Below are 16,622 nucleotides of genomic sequence, written 5' to 3' on the forward strand. Positions count from 1 at the left end.
TCTATTCCTAAGCTTTTATCTACATAACTAAGAGCAAATATCAATATTCCATATCTAAAAATTACAATAGGTATGTCGTCAGCTTATTACATAGAATGCATTCTGTCTGTGTAATGAACTCCGACTAATAAATAATGATATCAAACAAGAATATCAGTGCCTCATCAGTAATCAGTCATTTTGTTGCCTCTTCACGTTAATTAATTGATGTATAAGTGGGTTTAGGAATCTTTGTTTATGTTTTAATTAAGCTTTACTGAATTGACACTTGTGTTCCATTTTGTTTTGTTGATGCAGATGCTTTTTATTCTGACACACACTCCCTGACATTTGAAACTTGAAAATTTGCATTTGCTGTTGTGACTCCAACTGACCGCCCTACTGTTTTTGCCCCCAGAAGGAGTAAGTACAGCAAGGCCAAGCAGGACTCCGACGAAGAGAAGCACTTACATCAAGGTAACTCATAGTTAACGCTACACCTACACACTCTATAATTGAAAAACATTAGTGCTGTCAGGTGTGCTCATGTGCATGCACTCTAAACCGCAAATGAGGCCCATAAAATGGGGGGAAAAAAAACAAAACTATTTTGAAGTTAATGTACTTGCATCCCAACATGCCCCAAACACCTCATTATCAAGCCATCAGCATTGTTATTTGGGTCCCACAAAAATTTCAAGTTAATGAGCTCCATCTTCATCGAAGTCAGCCATGGTGACATGAAAAGCATTAGAGTCGGTGTAAATGGATGTATGGAGAGAAGAAAGGAGGAGGAAGAGGAGGAGGAGAGGTTCCGCAAAGGAAGGCGGTGTAGCCTGCAGCACGATGAAATAAAGAACAGATGGAGAGTACTTGCCGGAATGAATTAACCTTCATTTTTCACTCCCTTCTCTCTTTCTGTTTTGCTCCCTTCCTTCCTTCCTTTCTTTCCAAACTTCTTTCCTAGGAGTGAGGATTTACGTTGACCCCTTTACCTACGAGGACCCAAACCAAGCCGTCCGTGAGTTTGCCAAAGAGATAGATGCCTCCTGCATCAAGATCGAAAAAGTCATTGGCATCGGTGAGGAGCTGTGTTTTGTTTTCAGTCATTTCAGTGGATTCACCCATTTTTCATCAATTATAATAAATGCAGTGTTTTGTGGAGCATTTGCAGTTGGACGTATTCTGGCATACTTTGGATAAAAGCATCCACCTAATGGAATCATAGCATATTTGGTATTCGTTTCATGCTAATATTTTGCTGCCAGCATTTGTTTCTGGGTGATTCATGCCTGTGTGTGGCTGTGTATGCACTCATGTACACTCAGAATAAAAACCATAGTTTTCTCTGACAATAACATTTGGTCTGCCTCCAGAGAGGTCAACGAGTTAAAAAAAAAAAAAAAGAATTCAGGAGAGGCTAAATATGTTGTCCGTGCTATTCCTGTGGCCAGAGAAAAGTCATCCAATGACAAAATAATAAAGAGAAAGAATCAATATCCATTTCCTCCCTCTCTCTGCTCCAGTGGGTGAGGGGAGGGGGGGAGGGGGGGGGGGGGGGGGGGGAGTGAGGGATTAGAGACCCTGATCAATGTTTAAAGTGGACCCCTTCTAACCTGCACGCACACACAAACACACACAGGCGCAAACCTTCATCTACTGCCTTCTTGATTTGATTTATAGTCCGTGTACTGTCGTATCAAGTGCTTGTGTGATCATTCCGCTTTTTCAACCCGACGGCCGTGTGTTTCAGGGGAGTTCGGGGAGGTGTGCAGCGGCCGACTGAAGATGCCGGGCAAGAGAGAGATCTGCGTGGCCATCAAGACACTGAAGGCCGGCTACACCGACAAGCAGAGGAGGGACTTCCTGTCCGAGGCCAGCATCATGGGCCAGTTCGACCACCCGAACATCATTCACCTAGAAGGCGTGGTCACCAAATGTATGTCTGATTTTGTTTACGTTTCATTTACAGAAAGGTGTCAAATAAAACAAAAAAGATAGAAGATAATTTGGTGCATAATGCCTTTGCTATCCAGGAAACCTTTGGAAACTATTTGGGGGACATGAAATTGCTACAGGAAATTGCTCCCACACACACACACACACACACACACAATCCCATTTTCACACACAATGACTATTACATTATAATAACACAGACATTCATTTCTGCTGTCCCCTCTCTCCCTTAAAAAAAAATGTAACAATAAATCATTTCAAACTACGTCTGCGGTTTTGGGTGACTTTGGAGAAAGGTGAGTGCAGGGACAGACTTATCTTTACTAGCCGAAGGTGTGTGTTTGGGTGCTGTTGTGTGTTTTCATGCCTTTTACCTACAGTATCTAAAGATATCCAAACACTTATGTTCCATCCTGGCATTGTGTGTGCGTGTGTGTGTGTTGTCCGGATGTCCCACTTGGGGTATCCCCAGGTGGATTTTGTCCAGATGGAAAGGGTCCAGCATCGGTGGGGAGGGGGAGGTGGAGTTAGATCTAGGTGGGCAGTTGGGAGGGGGTCTAATGGGTCCAGGAACAGGCCCTGTAGTGCGGCACCAGGCTCATTAATCATGGTGTCAGCTGTAAATGTGTTTGGGGTTAGGGAGTGATACCCTATCCCTCCTCTATCTGCTGCTGCATGGCCACAAAACACCGGCCAAATCTCCCTCCCTCTGCCCTTGGCACTCTCTCCTCTCTGTTTCTCTCTACCTTTTACACCTTCCCCCAATGCTACTTGGTAGGATAGAAGTGTATATGTATGTATGCGTGTGTGTGTGTGTGTGTGTGTGTGTGTGAATATCTTGTCAACACATGTCGGCGTCTGTGCCTTTGATTTTATGCGTGTGTATGTGAGTGTTACCATAGCTGATAGCCGGTCTCGGCTCGGGTTAGATGGATGAAGTGCCTTAATGTGTCGTGACACTACAGCCTGGCCCTATCTGTGCTAGATAACACTGTCTCTCTCACTCTTGTACACACCGTACACACACTCAGACAGATGCACACACACACACACACTTAGCCCAGCTGGAGCTGAAAGTGAACAGCAGCACAGGCAGAATTGCTTATCACCTATCCCACCTCTCACCATGGGGAATGACCTCTTAGACCTCGGAGAGACGGAGTGAGAAAGACAGAGGGAAGGCGGACAGATGGACAGGCGGAAGGAGAAGAAATCGGAGACAAGCGGCAGCCAGGGAAGGTGCAAATAGAGACGCGGACAGAAAGAGACAGGGAGGCGGTCAGGGGCTGATGGATTAGAGGAAAGACGGAGAACAACAGCGGGGACGACAGAGGGAGAAAGCGGAGGGTGGGAGAGCTACTGAACTGGAGGCTGAAAAAGAAAAAAGATGGAGCGAGACAGAGGGAGAGATGAAGCAGAAGAAGATGACCTGCGAAGCAGTGACAGGAGCCGACATGAAAGGATGGTGAGCCAAAGCAAGGAAGGCATCCGATAACTCCCACTCCACCTCCTTCCACTTTTGAGAGCTTGACACAAGGTTTGGGCAAATTAGTCCTTCACACTTGAGTGTGTCAGCGGAATCTATTAAAAATCCATTATTTGAATAGCACTCCGCTCTCCATTACAATCAAGTTAAAAGGAATTCTCAATCTGGCCTCAGTTTGCTGGCATGTCCAACAGAGCCAATTAAGGCTTATTAATTATGGAGGAACTCCAAATAGGCACTAAAATACATAAATGTGCAAAAATCTCACACTGAGGACTGCCTGGCTGTAGTCCACCATCTTGAAACCCGTATAGACTTTATATTTCTATCACGCTAGTGTGTAATTAAAATCCAGCCTCCGTTAGAGCTCAAAATCAGACGTGATATTTTTAACGGCTCATTTACATAAAGCAAAAGTGTGCTAATTTAAGAAAGATCTGCTTTTAAAAGCCAGATCTTTGTTTGTTGCGAATGCAAGGGCCTCTGAGGAGCGTTTGCCCAACGTTCCCCCAATATTGTCCCCCTGTTGCATCTTTCCCCTTCCCCTGTTTTGTTGGCAGGTGATAATCGGCCCACTGGCGGGGCCCTTGCCCAGAGTTCATTGCCAAAGGCGGCAGGGCGTATTCAGTAAACAAGGAATTAGCATGCAAATGGGCTGGGAGGAAGAGGGCGGGGCTGGGAAGGCGAGAGTTTAAGGTCGCAGGTCAGACGCTCCCCAGACTTGATTGGGGAGCTGTCAATCACCGGCGGCCCTGGGGCAGAGACGCACAACAAAGGGAACAAAGATGGCTGACAAAGAGGGCCCCCGCTCTCTCTCAGCTTTAACTCCACTTCCTCTTTTTGGGGCATCGCCGGAGCGCCCCATAATTAATGGAGTGCCAATCACGCGGCGGGTAAGGCGGTGACTGACGGCCTCTTGGCATGGCGAGAGGCCTGATGTGGAGTGGAGGAACTTCACCTTCTAGACCTCAGCTGCCAACCACTCGGCTCTCTGCTGCTTTAGGCATTCTGCTGGAGCGCACAAGAGATTTCACACAACCTCCTCTCAAGGCCGTAGGCTTAACTCAGCACTTCTCTTAAATGCAATAAGCTTTTAAGTCCACCTTAACTGTGCCACTTGAAATGGAACGCAAAGAACCGCGCTGTCCTCGGAGGAATTTGTGGCAGCACTTTTCGGCATGTGTTGTTGCCATGGCTGGTTAGGCACCAGCTTGCTGGCGTTTTGGGACAAAAACAAGCCACCCTCCCTTCCTCCTCTTTTTTTTTTCGTCTCTCTCTCTTGCTCTCTCTCTTCATGCCCGCTATCCCGCCTCATCCTAGGGGAGACAAAGACAGACAGAGACCCACCAGGGAATGTCCACCCTCCCTGCCGCCTGCCCCGACTCAGATAAAGACACAGACGCTCCCCCAAGAGAGACAGAGAGTGGAAGACAGAGGGATGGGGTGAAAAAGGCCAGAGAGGAGTGGCAGGGATCAGGGGTAAAAGAGAGTGGGAAAGAGTATGAGCGAGAGAGGAGAAAAAGAAAGCAATAGGAACTATCAGGAGAGTGACAGATGCGTGGAAAGTTGGCAGAGGAGAAAGAGGGCAAAGGGACAGTGAGTGACATAAATAGTGAGTCAGAGGGATTCTGGGTGAGTGGCTGTGATGATACTTTGGATAATGCACCCAACGTCAGTTCATATTTGCATAAACACAAGATGGTGTGTGTTTGTGTGCATGTGTGTGTGTGTGTGTGTGCGTGTGTGTCTGCTGGTGTTTTGTTTCAGTGGAGATGCCTTTGCATGTGCAGCGAAAGAAGGGGGACGTCAGGGCAACCGTTACACTGAGCTAATTAAATCACTACGGGACAGAGATGGATGGCCTAACACACACACACACACACACACACACACACATACCCACATTCCCTCGAGAACCTCCCCTGCTGTGTCGGGCTGTGATGTGCATCGTTTACCTCCATAATCATCTGCCTTTCATTCTCTCACTCTTTCACTCTCTCTCTCTCTAGGTAAGCCAGTGATGATTATCACAGAGTACATGGAAAACGGATCACTGGATGCATTCCTGAGGGTCAGTCATGCGTTTCTGTCTGCACACACGTGTGTATGTGTGTGTGTACGTGTGTGTGTGTGTATGTGTGTGTGTGTGTGTGTGTGTGTGCGATACAGCTGTACCTTGCTTATCCCATCTTATCTCTGTAATGTCATCTGCCGAAATTACAAGCGTTCGTTCACAAACATTCGCCCTAATCTTTATCCTCTCCTTGATCGACCGTTTTTCCGACAAGGAGGTTGGCGCAGGTTTCACCTCTGTTTTTTCAGGGTTCACTGAACTTTAGGATTTAGATGACGATTAGCTACTTTATCCTGTAAATGTACACAGCTTTAAGGTAAATGTAAGAAAATTACAACCACTTGTTGCACAGCATTAGTTATACACAGATATAAGGAAGTTTTTAAGTATTTATTAATGTCTTACCACCGTAACTCCTTTTATGATGCATCTATAATTGGTATACAATTATACAGTTCATGAATGCTTAATTTACTACAATAACATAGTTGTAATTATATAAAATGATATGTCTTAATGAGTGTTGAGCACATTTATAAGTAGTTGTAAAATTGTGAATGTATATAAATAGTTAATAAATTCTTTATAACTTAGTCTAATGTCAGGATTATTTCATTAATAACCATTTTTTATTATCAAAAAATGCATGTAACAGTTTGTTCATGTGTGCAATCACACAGATGCATTATACTGTGTTATCAAGCATTGCCAAATACAATAATAAACACTTTAAAATGTATCAAAAATAATCTGAGCTGAAAAATATCCTTATATCTTTATACAGCTACATTATGTTATAAACTACTTATTTATTTTTTGTTTTTATACTTATAAATGTTAAATACTTAAAGTATTACCATTTTTTTAAATCCACCATGGAGCATTTCATAGTAGAAATAATGATTTATACTTTTTTTAACATCTAATATATCAGTAAGATTATACTGTATGAATAAACATTTTTTCTTTTTCTTTTCTGCAGAAGAACGACGGTCGCTTCACAGTGATCCAGTTGGTCGGCATCCTGCGCGGAATCGCGTCAGGCATGAAGTACCTATCAGACATGAGCTATGTTCACCGCGACCTGGCAGCTCGCAACATCTTAGTCAATAGCAACCTGGTGTGCAAGGTGTCTGACTTCGGCATGTCCCGAGTGCTGGAGGACGACCCAGAGGCTGCGTACACCACCAGGGTGAGTGTGTGTAAGCGAGCATATGTCCGACTGAGTCACTGGTCTGTCTGCGTGTCACCTTACTTGTCTGCTTTGTCAGATTTTATTCATCAGACCATCTGTCAATTACAGGGCGGGAAGATCCCAATCCGCTGGACGGCCCCGGAGGCCATCGCTTACAGGAAGTTCACCTCGGCCAGCGACGTGTGGAGCTATGGCATCGTCATGTGGGAGGTGATGTCATATGGCGAGCGACCATATTGGGACATGAGTAACCAAGATGTAAGTCAAAATGTAATTATCTGCAGACATTCATAAATAATAGACAGCTTGAATCAGGGTGCAGTATTAAAGCTCAACAATAATTCCCAGTTGCATGTGTACCGTCAAATATTTTTAAAAGATCATATTAACTTGGATATATAATAAAATGCCTGCAGGGATGATAAACACCAGCAGTATATTTCCTTTTCTCATTACACATTGAATTCAAATTTCCAGTGTCACTAATGATGATAAAGAATTTAATTTATGCCAAATGTGTTGCGTAGGTGCCCAAAGTAAGATGATTAAAAATTAAGCGATGGGTATAAAATTAAGTGGGAAAAAAACAACATAGCTGTAATCAAACTGCCTACAGTTTTTATTACAGTCAAATCCTTCCCAGACAAACACAGAAACACAGTGACTCACCACAGAATTAATCTACCTCCTAGGTGATCAAGGCTATTGATGAGGGCTATCGGCTGCCCCCGCCCATGGATTGCCCTGTGGCGCTCCACCAGCTCATGCTGGACTGCTGGCAGAGAGAGAGGGCCGACCGGCCAAAGTTTGGACAGATCGTCAACATGCTGGACAAGCTGATTCGTAACCCCAACACTCTGAAGAGGACCGGGGGAGAGACCGCTGTCAGGTGAGAGAGGAGGGCCACCCAAATTACAAAAAACATGTTTTCACTCATCTCTAGTTGTATCTAGCCATGCAGATAGTTTTGTTTGTATTTGAGGTTTTCAGATATCTAGCTCTGAGATTTCTGCCTCCAGCTCCGTGTGAAGGAGAAAGGAACATTTGGAGTGCTCAGAGCACTGAAAAATGACATTCTTAAATGTCCCAGAGCACACTTTGAAGAGTTTTCATTGGAACTACTTTCTAGGCATTCAGAACATGATCTGAAAACACATAAACTCACACACCAATGCTTTTACTGGTGATAGAATTCCCGGAATATAATGGAATTGTAAGTAGTAGAAATTTTAGCAGTAAATCAGAGAAATTTATAGGAATTCCTCAAATAAAAATCTGGAAATACACACCACTTTGGTGATGGGTCACAACTTGTTTCATGGATTCCTTACATTAAATGATGTTATTTTAGTTGATCTATATTCCAAATGAATCTAGAAAAAAAAAACAGAGCAATATGGATTCAGGAGCAAGTACTGAAAATTATAATTTCACAATCCACAAATATGTTGTTTTGGAAGCTAATGTGCACAAACACACATTTACTCATCAGCTATACCCACTAGCCCGCACTGTATGCAGTCTAGTTGCTACAAAATGTATTATGTACCTCTCACACCAACACAAACAAACACACACACACACACACACACACACACACACACACACCCCTATTCTCTCTCCCACATTTACATTCACCATTAAACATTATCTACCAGCAACATGTGGCTCTTTTCAGCACAAACACCCTCCATAATGGATTTCTCTGCAAACTAGCTTTAATGGTGCTATACACTCAGGAATGCAGCCACTCTAAAAGGGGGGGAGAATTACGATGTAACGCCGAGTTAAAAACAAACATGACCCTACAGCTCCGACACCATTACTCTCGAGCAGCTAAACGTGTTAAGAATGACCTACGTGTGTTTACAGACTCAACGCAGGCCAGCGGGAGTCTGTTTGAGTTTAACGAGTTTGTGAGCACACGCGAGCGGGACACACCTGCGCACGCACACACTCGCCTAATGGGACACGGCGAGAGCGGAGTCCTTATGGAGTAATTTGCAGAACCGAGTCCTATACAGTAAATGCAGCTTTTGAAGGTACAAGAGGAAAGGGGAAAGTAGAGTGTGTGTGTGTGTGTGTGTGAGGCGGGGTATAATCTTTTCCACCTACTGACAAGTGACGACTCAGTGAAGAGTCTGACATCCTGTTCTCACACTTCAACTCAACATCCTTTTTAAAAAGAGAGAACGATAAAGAGTGTGTGAGAGTGAGAGAGTCATCAAAGCATGACGAGACTGCCACCGCTACAGACTCGCCGGCCCCTGCATGTGAATGTTTCTTGGCTGGCGGAGAAAGGGAAAGATGTGAAAAAAGAAGTGGAAAAAAGAAGGAGGTAATTCTGTTGATGAATATCTGGATTTGAGAAGGAACTCCACCGTGCAGTTAAGTTCAGTGAAGTATGCCCGGGTTGTGTGTTTTCTGTAAAATAAGGATTAACTAACTGTGTCGGTCACACCCAGGAGGAACTGTGTTTGACTTGGCTCCGTTTCTGGTAGGACCTAGATAACAGGGGCACAAGGAAATGTAGCATGGTGCATTTTACAGCTGTGGCTTTTTTGTCGTTGCACAAGGTGTATGTGTCATGCTCTTTTGATACTAGGGTGGAGTATCACAGTCTGGTGTAAGGAAAGTCTAATTCCCGTAATGCAGTCATTGCCGTAGTTGTCATGAATCAGCGGTGTTCCAGACTGTGTAACAAAGCGGATCATTGCTTTTCACGTCAAAAGCACTTAATCAGACTGTAACTTTTATTATCTATTTGCACAGACGGTTGCACACATGATGGTTTGGGGCTAAAGCTTTCATGTGTGCTGGACTGAACTGCAGCAGCATCAAACACTGACTGTGGCTGCTACTTGGAGAAGTTAGAACCTACAAAACTTAAGATAATTTCATTAATTTTCCACTTTTCCTCTTCCTTCCTTCCTCTCCTCCACCCACCAGGCCCAACACCACCCTGCTGGAGCCAGGCAGCCCCGAAGCGTCCTCGGCCGTAGGCACAGTGGAGGACTGGCTGCAGGCCATCGGTATGGAGAGATACAGCGATAACTTTACCGCTGCTGGCTACACCACTCCCGAGGCTGTGGTCCACATGACACAGGAGTGAGTATGAGGGGGAAAAAATGGGAGAAAAAGGGAAGAAGGAAAGAAAAAGGGATAGAGAAGATACAAGCCAGTCAACACAGCAAAAAACTTAACTTTTCTTACAGCAAGCCAATTCTGTAAATGCAGTGGAACTGTGGTCCCACTTTTTACACAGATCACTTCATTATTTTAAAAAAAAGAATATTTAAAGAAGTAAAAGATGATTTATGTGTGAATTTGGACTGGTTTACCACTTAAAAACATTGGTTTTACGTGAAAATACTTATGTGCTCAGTAAATTTCACTTTCATGACTACTAAGAAATATTCTTGAAAACAATCAATCAAATCTTATTTAAATCTTATTTTTTTGAATACTGTGATAATTATTTTGAAGACTATTTTGAAATGAATTTAAAATTCTAATTATATAATTGAAACAAAATTAATCTTATTAAAGGTATACCTCAACATTTTGGGAAATATGCTCATTTGAAGAAGAACATTGATGTCACTTCCATGTCTGTATGCTAAATACAAAGCTAGAGCCAGGAAGTGATAGTTTAGCTTAGCATAACCTAGAGCTAGCCTGGCTCTACCAGCACCTCCACATTTTACCAAATGACACATATCCTATTTGTTTAATTACAGACAGAAGTGTAAAAACAGCACATTGTGCATCTTGTGTTTTTACAGTTACATATTAGAAATACTTCCAGCACGTAACCTAGCTAGCTTTTTCTCCCAGCTTCCAATCTTTATGCTTAACTAAGCTAAGCTACTTGCCCGTTGGTTCTAGTTTCATATTTAGCATACATACATGAGTGGTGTCAATCTTCTTGTAAACTCTTGGCAAGAAGACAAATAAATATACATGTATGACCCAAAATCCGTGACATCTTTTGAAAAGTATACATGTGTTAAATGTGTCTCTGTCACTGGTCTGTAGGCCTAATATTTTCATTTTTCACCCATTAAGATTACAGGATTAGGATTGCTGTGTTGGCAAGTGAAATTCCTTATACAGCAGTTAAACTGTCAAGTCAGTTTCCACTGGAAGGGTGTAAAATCCATCATGTGGATCAGGCTTTCGTGTGTTTGTTATTGTTGTCCTCAGTCCTAAATGTCTGCTTTTCCCCATCCTTCCAGAGACATGGCCCGCATAGGCATCTCCTCGGCAGCACACCAGAACAAGATCCTGACCAGCGTCCAGGGAATGCTGTCTCAAATGCAACAGATGCAAGGCAGAATGGTTCCCGTCTGAGAGATTTAAACAAAGAAAAAGGAAAAGGGAGCAAAGCGACTTCATTTCTTATGAAAAAAAAAAAATAACAAAAAAGATTAAATATTAAAAAAAAAGAGACAAATAAACTATGAAGAAATAGTTTACCTCATCCATGCACTTTAAATTGGATCTAAAAGAAAAGAAGACGTTGATGAAGAAGAAAAAAAGTGGTGAAAATGGCACTTTTTTAAAATCAGACCTTTACCTTGCCCTTTTTTTGTTGTTTTGGAGAATGGGACACTTCTGTCTGCAGCATTTATGGATAGATGGAGGGACGGCTGGAAAAGTGCTTCCGAGAGGCCAATCTGGAGTGCCTTTAATGGTCTGGAAGGAAAAGCGAGGGAGGAGGGAATACCTTTCTTCCTCCTCTTGGGCAGAGTGTTGTTTCTGGAACTTTCTTTCTGGAATAGTCCGCGGAGCAGATTTTTTTGATTTCCTGTGACTGTGTTTATTGTACATGAATTGTTTCTGTGGGACACGCAGGCCGCCCCGGCCACCATTGTTCTCTCTCAGCTGGATCTGTTTGATATCTCACAGACAAAATGGAGGATCCTAACCGTCAGATATAAACAGTGAATCTCTGAGAGGTTGAGGGTTGGATTCCGCGGGGAGATGGCGGTGCAGGGAGGGCTTATTTTGAGGAGCTTCTTGTTGTATTTTTGCTCTGTTCTGGCCTTGTTTTTTTTCCCAGAACGCTGTATTTTGTTGCCCTCAGGACGTTGCTGAGAATGTCTTTGATCTTCCAGAGGAGCCTTCCCACTCCCCTGTCTTCCCAAAAATGCCTTCCCACACCTCTGATAAACACACAATTTGGATTCTTCCATTCATTTCCCTATCCGAATCAAAGCCCCCGCCCACCCTCCTGCAGGACCTACCACCTCTTCCTCACCACTTTTGATGGACAGCTGTTTGGACCAGCTAAATTGGCTTAATAAATTGGATGCAAGATGACGGAATTTATTGGCAGGATTTATTCAGACAAAAGGATGCAACAAAGGCAGTATGGATGCAGAATGAATCAGAATCATTAGCATCAAAATTGCCAAGACAATAAATAAGAAAATACACTGGGGATTACTCAAACAGATATCAAGGTGAGAATCAATAGTACTTTTTTTTGTTTTTACCTTTGCACAGCACTAAAAAAAGCCCTCGTAAAACAAAACATATAAAGTTATTGGATTATACCTCCCCTTATTATTGCAATATGCCTCTAATATCAAGTATGTCTAGCCACCAAGAGCCTATAAAATTCATTAGAACCCCCTGTTTCTCTCATCATTGGCCCCTCAGCACCAGAAACAGTGTTAATTAACAAGCGGGTCGTGCCATCGTAGGCAGCCAGAGCTGATCAATAGCCGCTGGTCTGTGATCAGTCTGCGGACCTGATGTGGCTGGCATGTTAATGAGAAGAATTAATCAGCGGCTGACTCCCAGTCAGCCAAACAAAGCCCTTCAGAGCTCACTAACACTTTCAGGATTGAAGAGAAGGTGATTCTGGGGCGACCAACAAACAAATATGTTGTCATGGTAGCAGCAAGGCTTTATGCTTTCATTTTTATATATCAAATAACACTAATTCGTTCCCCCTTTTGGTTAATCCTTGCCCAGATTTTCATTTTTTGACTTTCTAAGTAGATCATAATTTATGCGCACAAATTAACACATACCCCCAAGTTAATAAAGAATGGATTTGGATTACTCAGCAGGTTCAAGACTGACCTCGCCCACTTACATAATTAGTTTAAATTATGTGACGGCGTTGATTTATTTGATTTATTTTTATACACTTAGTTTCCAGTTTATTAGCTTCATCTAACTAATATAATAGCTCTTGCAATAAAAATATACCTCCATGAAGGTTATCATGTTCAGTTTTCATTGCAACTGCTTCAGAGAAGTGTTTGTTTCAATTCGGTGGTCATGTTAGAGGTGCAGTTTGTGGAGCTGCAACTAATAATTATTTTCATTATTGATTAAAAATCATGAAAAATGCCTGTTATAATTTCTCAGAGCCCAAGGCGATGCATTCAGATTTGTTTGTTTTATCTGACCGAGAGTCCAAAACCTGGAGACATTAGATTTACTATCTGAGAAAGTAAAGCTTCAAATCATCACGTTTGAGAAGCTCAAACCAGCGAATGTCTAGAAATTTTGCTCAAAAAAATGACTGAAATGATGAAGCAATTATCCAAATGTTTGCTGATTAATTTCCCGTCGACCGACTAATTGTTTCAGCTCTACTGTTGAATTATATTTAATTAAACTGCAAAGTGTCACCCCATTTATATATATATGTGGGTAGACTAAATATTAGAAAAACACCTCTCAGTATAACGGCGTTTACTTCTTGTGAACAAAAATAAAACTAATTTTGAAAATTGCTGTACAGAGCTTTTTTTGAACATCCAGTACCTATAATAATGAGAATGAATGTTCCATATTTAATCAGTATTCCTTCTTCAGGGATGTTAAAAATTTTACAAAGGAATCATTTCAGTCAGTGTTATAAAAAAAGCATTGTGCAGTTGCACTGGCTTCAATTTATACATCTAGTATTCTAATATACACACTCGTTAAATGTGTATTGGCGTGCGTTTGATGCGTGCCAATCAGTCAAGGACACGTTTCATGCATTATGTGCATACAACAGCATATGGCGCACACAAGTTAATACATTGTTGCCACGAAATCCATATTCTCCCCCTACAGGGCGGCTGCTCGCCGTCTCTGGATGCTCTGGCTTTGGCTCTCGATTTTGTTTAGCAGATGAGTCGAATGTTCCACGGAGCTGAAGCTAGAAAGGAGTATTGTTGGTCAGGATTGGATGCCAAGCAGAAATTGTTTATATTCAAAACCACCATGACTGATGCAGTCTCTCTCTCTCTTTCTCCCCAGCTGCTGCCGTCCATCATAAAACAGGATCCCGGCCTCGCTCGCCATGACTAGAATTCCTCCTCGTCTTCCTCCTCCTGCGCTCCCTTCCTCTCCTTGGAGTCTCCTCTGACATCGAGATGACAAATCCATCCCCACGTTTCCGAGACGTCCGCCGTCACAACACGTCAACTTGACAAACTAGCCGCCATGTGCTTGTGGCCATCCAGCAAAGTACTGGAATTACTATGAATGATTTAACAGCATAAAAAAGAGACAATAAGAAGAATGTAATATAATCGAGAAGCCCTGCTCCAGCGGATAATGTACTTTTTTTTTTGTTGAAAGTTTCATTTTATTTTGTGATTTTTTTTGTTGTGTTGTTTTGTTCTTTGTTTGCATGTAAAGTAACAAGCGTTTGATTTGAGCGTGCGAATGAGTCTCGAAGTGTGTGTGTGTGTGCACGAGTGTGCGTGTCTAGATGTATGAGTGATGTCTCAGAAGTACTATCAGTAATTTTGTCTGTTTTCATGCCACTGTGGAGGAGGAGGAGATAACAAGAGTTGTATTGTTTTTGATATAAAGAAAAACCGTGGACTTTTTTTTTTTTTTGCTTTCGTGTCGTCTAAAAAACGATGTAAGGTGTGTTGCTCCCGTCGTGCAAACTCTACTCAGCAACAGCATTTATTAAACAGCTTTGTGGAATGCAACCCATTTCTGCTTTTGCAGTGAAGCCGGCTTGCAAATGGACACGCAGAGACACAGACAAGTGCAACTCGAAGCCTCTTGTCCGTAGAAACGCAGCGGACACAGACTAGAGTTTGGACTCTCCGAGCTCATGACAAGTCAAGGAGAAAATGTTGGAAAAGTCTCTCTCGATATGGGAACAGGGAGCAGTTTAAAATGAAGCATCTGTACACAACAAAGGATCAGAGAAGTGAGGAAAAAAGTGATAAAGAAGGGGAAACTGTTGGTTATTTTTATTTTTTCCAGAGCACATCATACAGCTACAGGTTTAACCCAATGGACTATATTCATTTTGTTCCTTTATCTCTTTAAACTATACTTATGTGAATGTTTTTAAACTTGTAAGTGACGCTTCAGATAATACAAGAACACCTCCGTCCTTAATACAGCTCTACTGCTCTTTCCTTTTGGCAATGTGTTATTTTTGGGTTTTATCTGTCAAAAAAGGACCTGTTTGGAAATATGCAAGACATGTTGGGAAGGAGAAGGAAACCAGAATGTACTGTAAAATACTTTTTTCCTTTACTTAAATGTTGGACGATTTGAAAAACACAAAAAGAAAAAAAATTAACAAAAACGCAAGAGTTAATGTTTGTCATTGTATGCCTTCCGATGCCATATGATCTAGCCATGTAGATCTAACATTCTCTCAATCTTTTGTTTTTGTACCTTTTTTGACATGATCATGATTTTTTTTTTGTTTTGTTTTGGGTTTTTTTGGCCTTGTTTTTTTTTTTGTTTTTTTGTTTTTTTTGTCAAGGAGCTCTAGGTACATGTAACTTATGTCATTTATTTATGTCCTTTTATATCTAGTTTGTAAAATAATAGCCTAAAGTGAAGAAAATAAAGGGGTGCCAAAGCGCATTCTTATTAAAGTAGAAACCATATGACGATCTCCCTGCCTCTCATTCACACACACACACACATACGCTGCATTGTCTAAAGCGAAGACCGTCAGCATTTTCATCAGTTATTACGGTCATTATGTCCGTAGAGTAGAGCTGATTATCTTACTATCATGCATTGATTACTGCATTATATGATTGCATATAATGGAGGGATTATGTAACAGGCCAAGGTAGCACATCAAGCAGTTTCTTGGCCTCATTTGCGCTTTCTATTTTTCACTGTCGCTCTGCGTAACATAAACACACACACTGAAAGAAAAAAAAAAACTGGCCAGTCTGTTGGCAGTGTGTCCTCTCTGCAGCACATGTTCAGCAGATATCATGACTCTGGACTTGAAGACTTGGCCCTCAACTCCTCTCAGGCCTTGAGGCAGCAGCGAGCGCCACTCACTTGGCGCAGTGCATGTGTGTGTATGCGTGTTTAATCAGAATAACATCTGCTTCCTGTGCTCATTTCCAGCAGCGATAAACCGCTGATTGTCCTGAGTCTTTGATAAGGGCCCGGGAGAGAGGGGGTGTGAGGGGGGGGGGGGGGAGAGAGAGAGGACAGTTTTAGAAACGGAGCTCAGGCGAACGTTGAGCCAAATGGCGTTTTACACATTTCCTGAGAAATCACCAGTGCAACGCATGCATACATTAAAGCTCTGAAGTTTGCAGTGGGAGATTTTTATCGGCCTCTGAGGGAAAGTGTGCCTCCTTCGCAGATTGTTGGCAAGCTTCGAGGGGAAGACGGAGGAAGATTAGTGAGGCTGAGCTTGATAAATTTGCCCTAAACCGAGAATGTTTATATTTAAAATGTTGACAACCGGAACAGAATTTGATTTTTTTTTTTTTTTTTTTAAAAACATAACCCACACGAGTACACATACATATAATATGTATGTGAGGATTTTTGTGAAGGATTTTTTTTTGCTATAATCCTGGCCCAATAATGTTGACAAAAAGAAGAGGGGGAGTGCTGCTCAACAAGGCAGATGAAGGAAGGCAGTAAGTGCAGCCCTGAATGCGAGCAAGAAGGAGAACAGA

The 16,622-nt window shown here is 42.3% G+C and overlaps 1 protein-coding gene across 2 annotated transcripts in view; it reads left to right on the plus strand.

Moving 5' to 3' along the window:
• The window catches only part of epha4l (eph receptor A4, like), a 56,339-nt gene extending 40,764 nt beyond the window's left edge, over positions 1-15,575 (plus strand). Inside the window, exons 9-18 of one of the 2 annotated variants that reach the window (XM_067594036.1) lie at positions 401-456; positions 947-1,060; positions 1,733-1,918; positions 5,434-5,495; positions 6,481-6,690; positions 6,802-6,951; positions 7,386-7,582; positions 9,643-9,801; positions 10,932-12,161; positions 13,966-15,575. In XM_067594036.1, coding sequence (XP_067450137.1) covers positions 401-456; positions 947-1,060; positions 1,733-1,918; positions 5,434-5,495; positions 6,481-6,690; positions 6,802-6,951; positions 7,386-7,582; positions 9,643-9,801; positions 10,932-11,046 — 1,249 coding nt within the window. In that variant the 3' untranslated portion in view covers positions 11,047-12,161; positions 13,966-15,575. Of the gene's footprint in view, positions 1-397; positions 457-946; positions 1,061-1,732; positions 1,919-5,433; positions 5,496-6,480; positions 6,691-6,801; positions 6,952-7,385; positions 7,583-9,642; positions 9,802-10,931; positions 12,162-13,965 lie in introns of both variants that reach the window. The other variant, XM_067594035.1, reaches the window with a different exon arrangement.
• Positions 15,576-16,622: the final 1,047 nt, after the last annotated feature.

This window comes from Thunnus thynnus, chromosome 7 (genome assembly GCF_963924715.1).
Source record: "Thunnus thynnus chromosome 7, fThuThy2.1, whole genome shotgun sequence".
Classification (NCBI taxonomy): domain Eukaryota; kingdom Metazoa; phylum Chordata; class Actinopteri; order Scombriformes; family Scombridae; genus Thunnus; species Thunnus thynnus.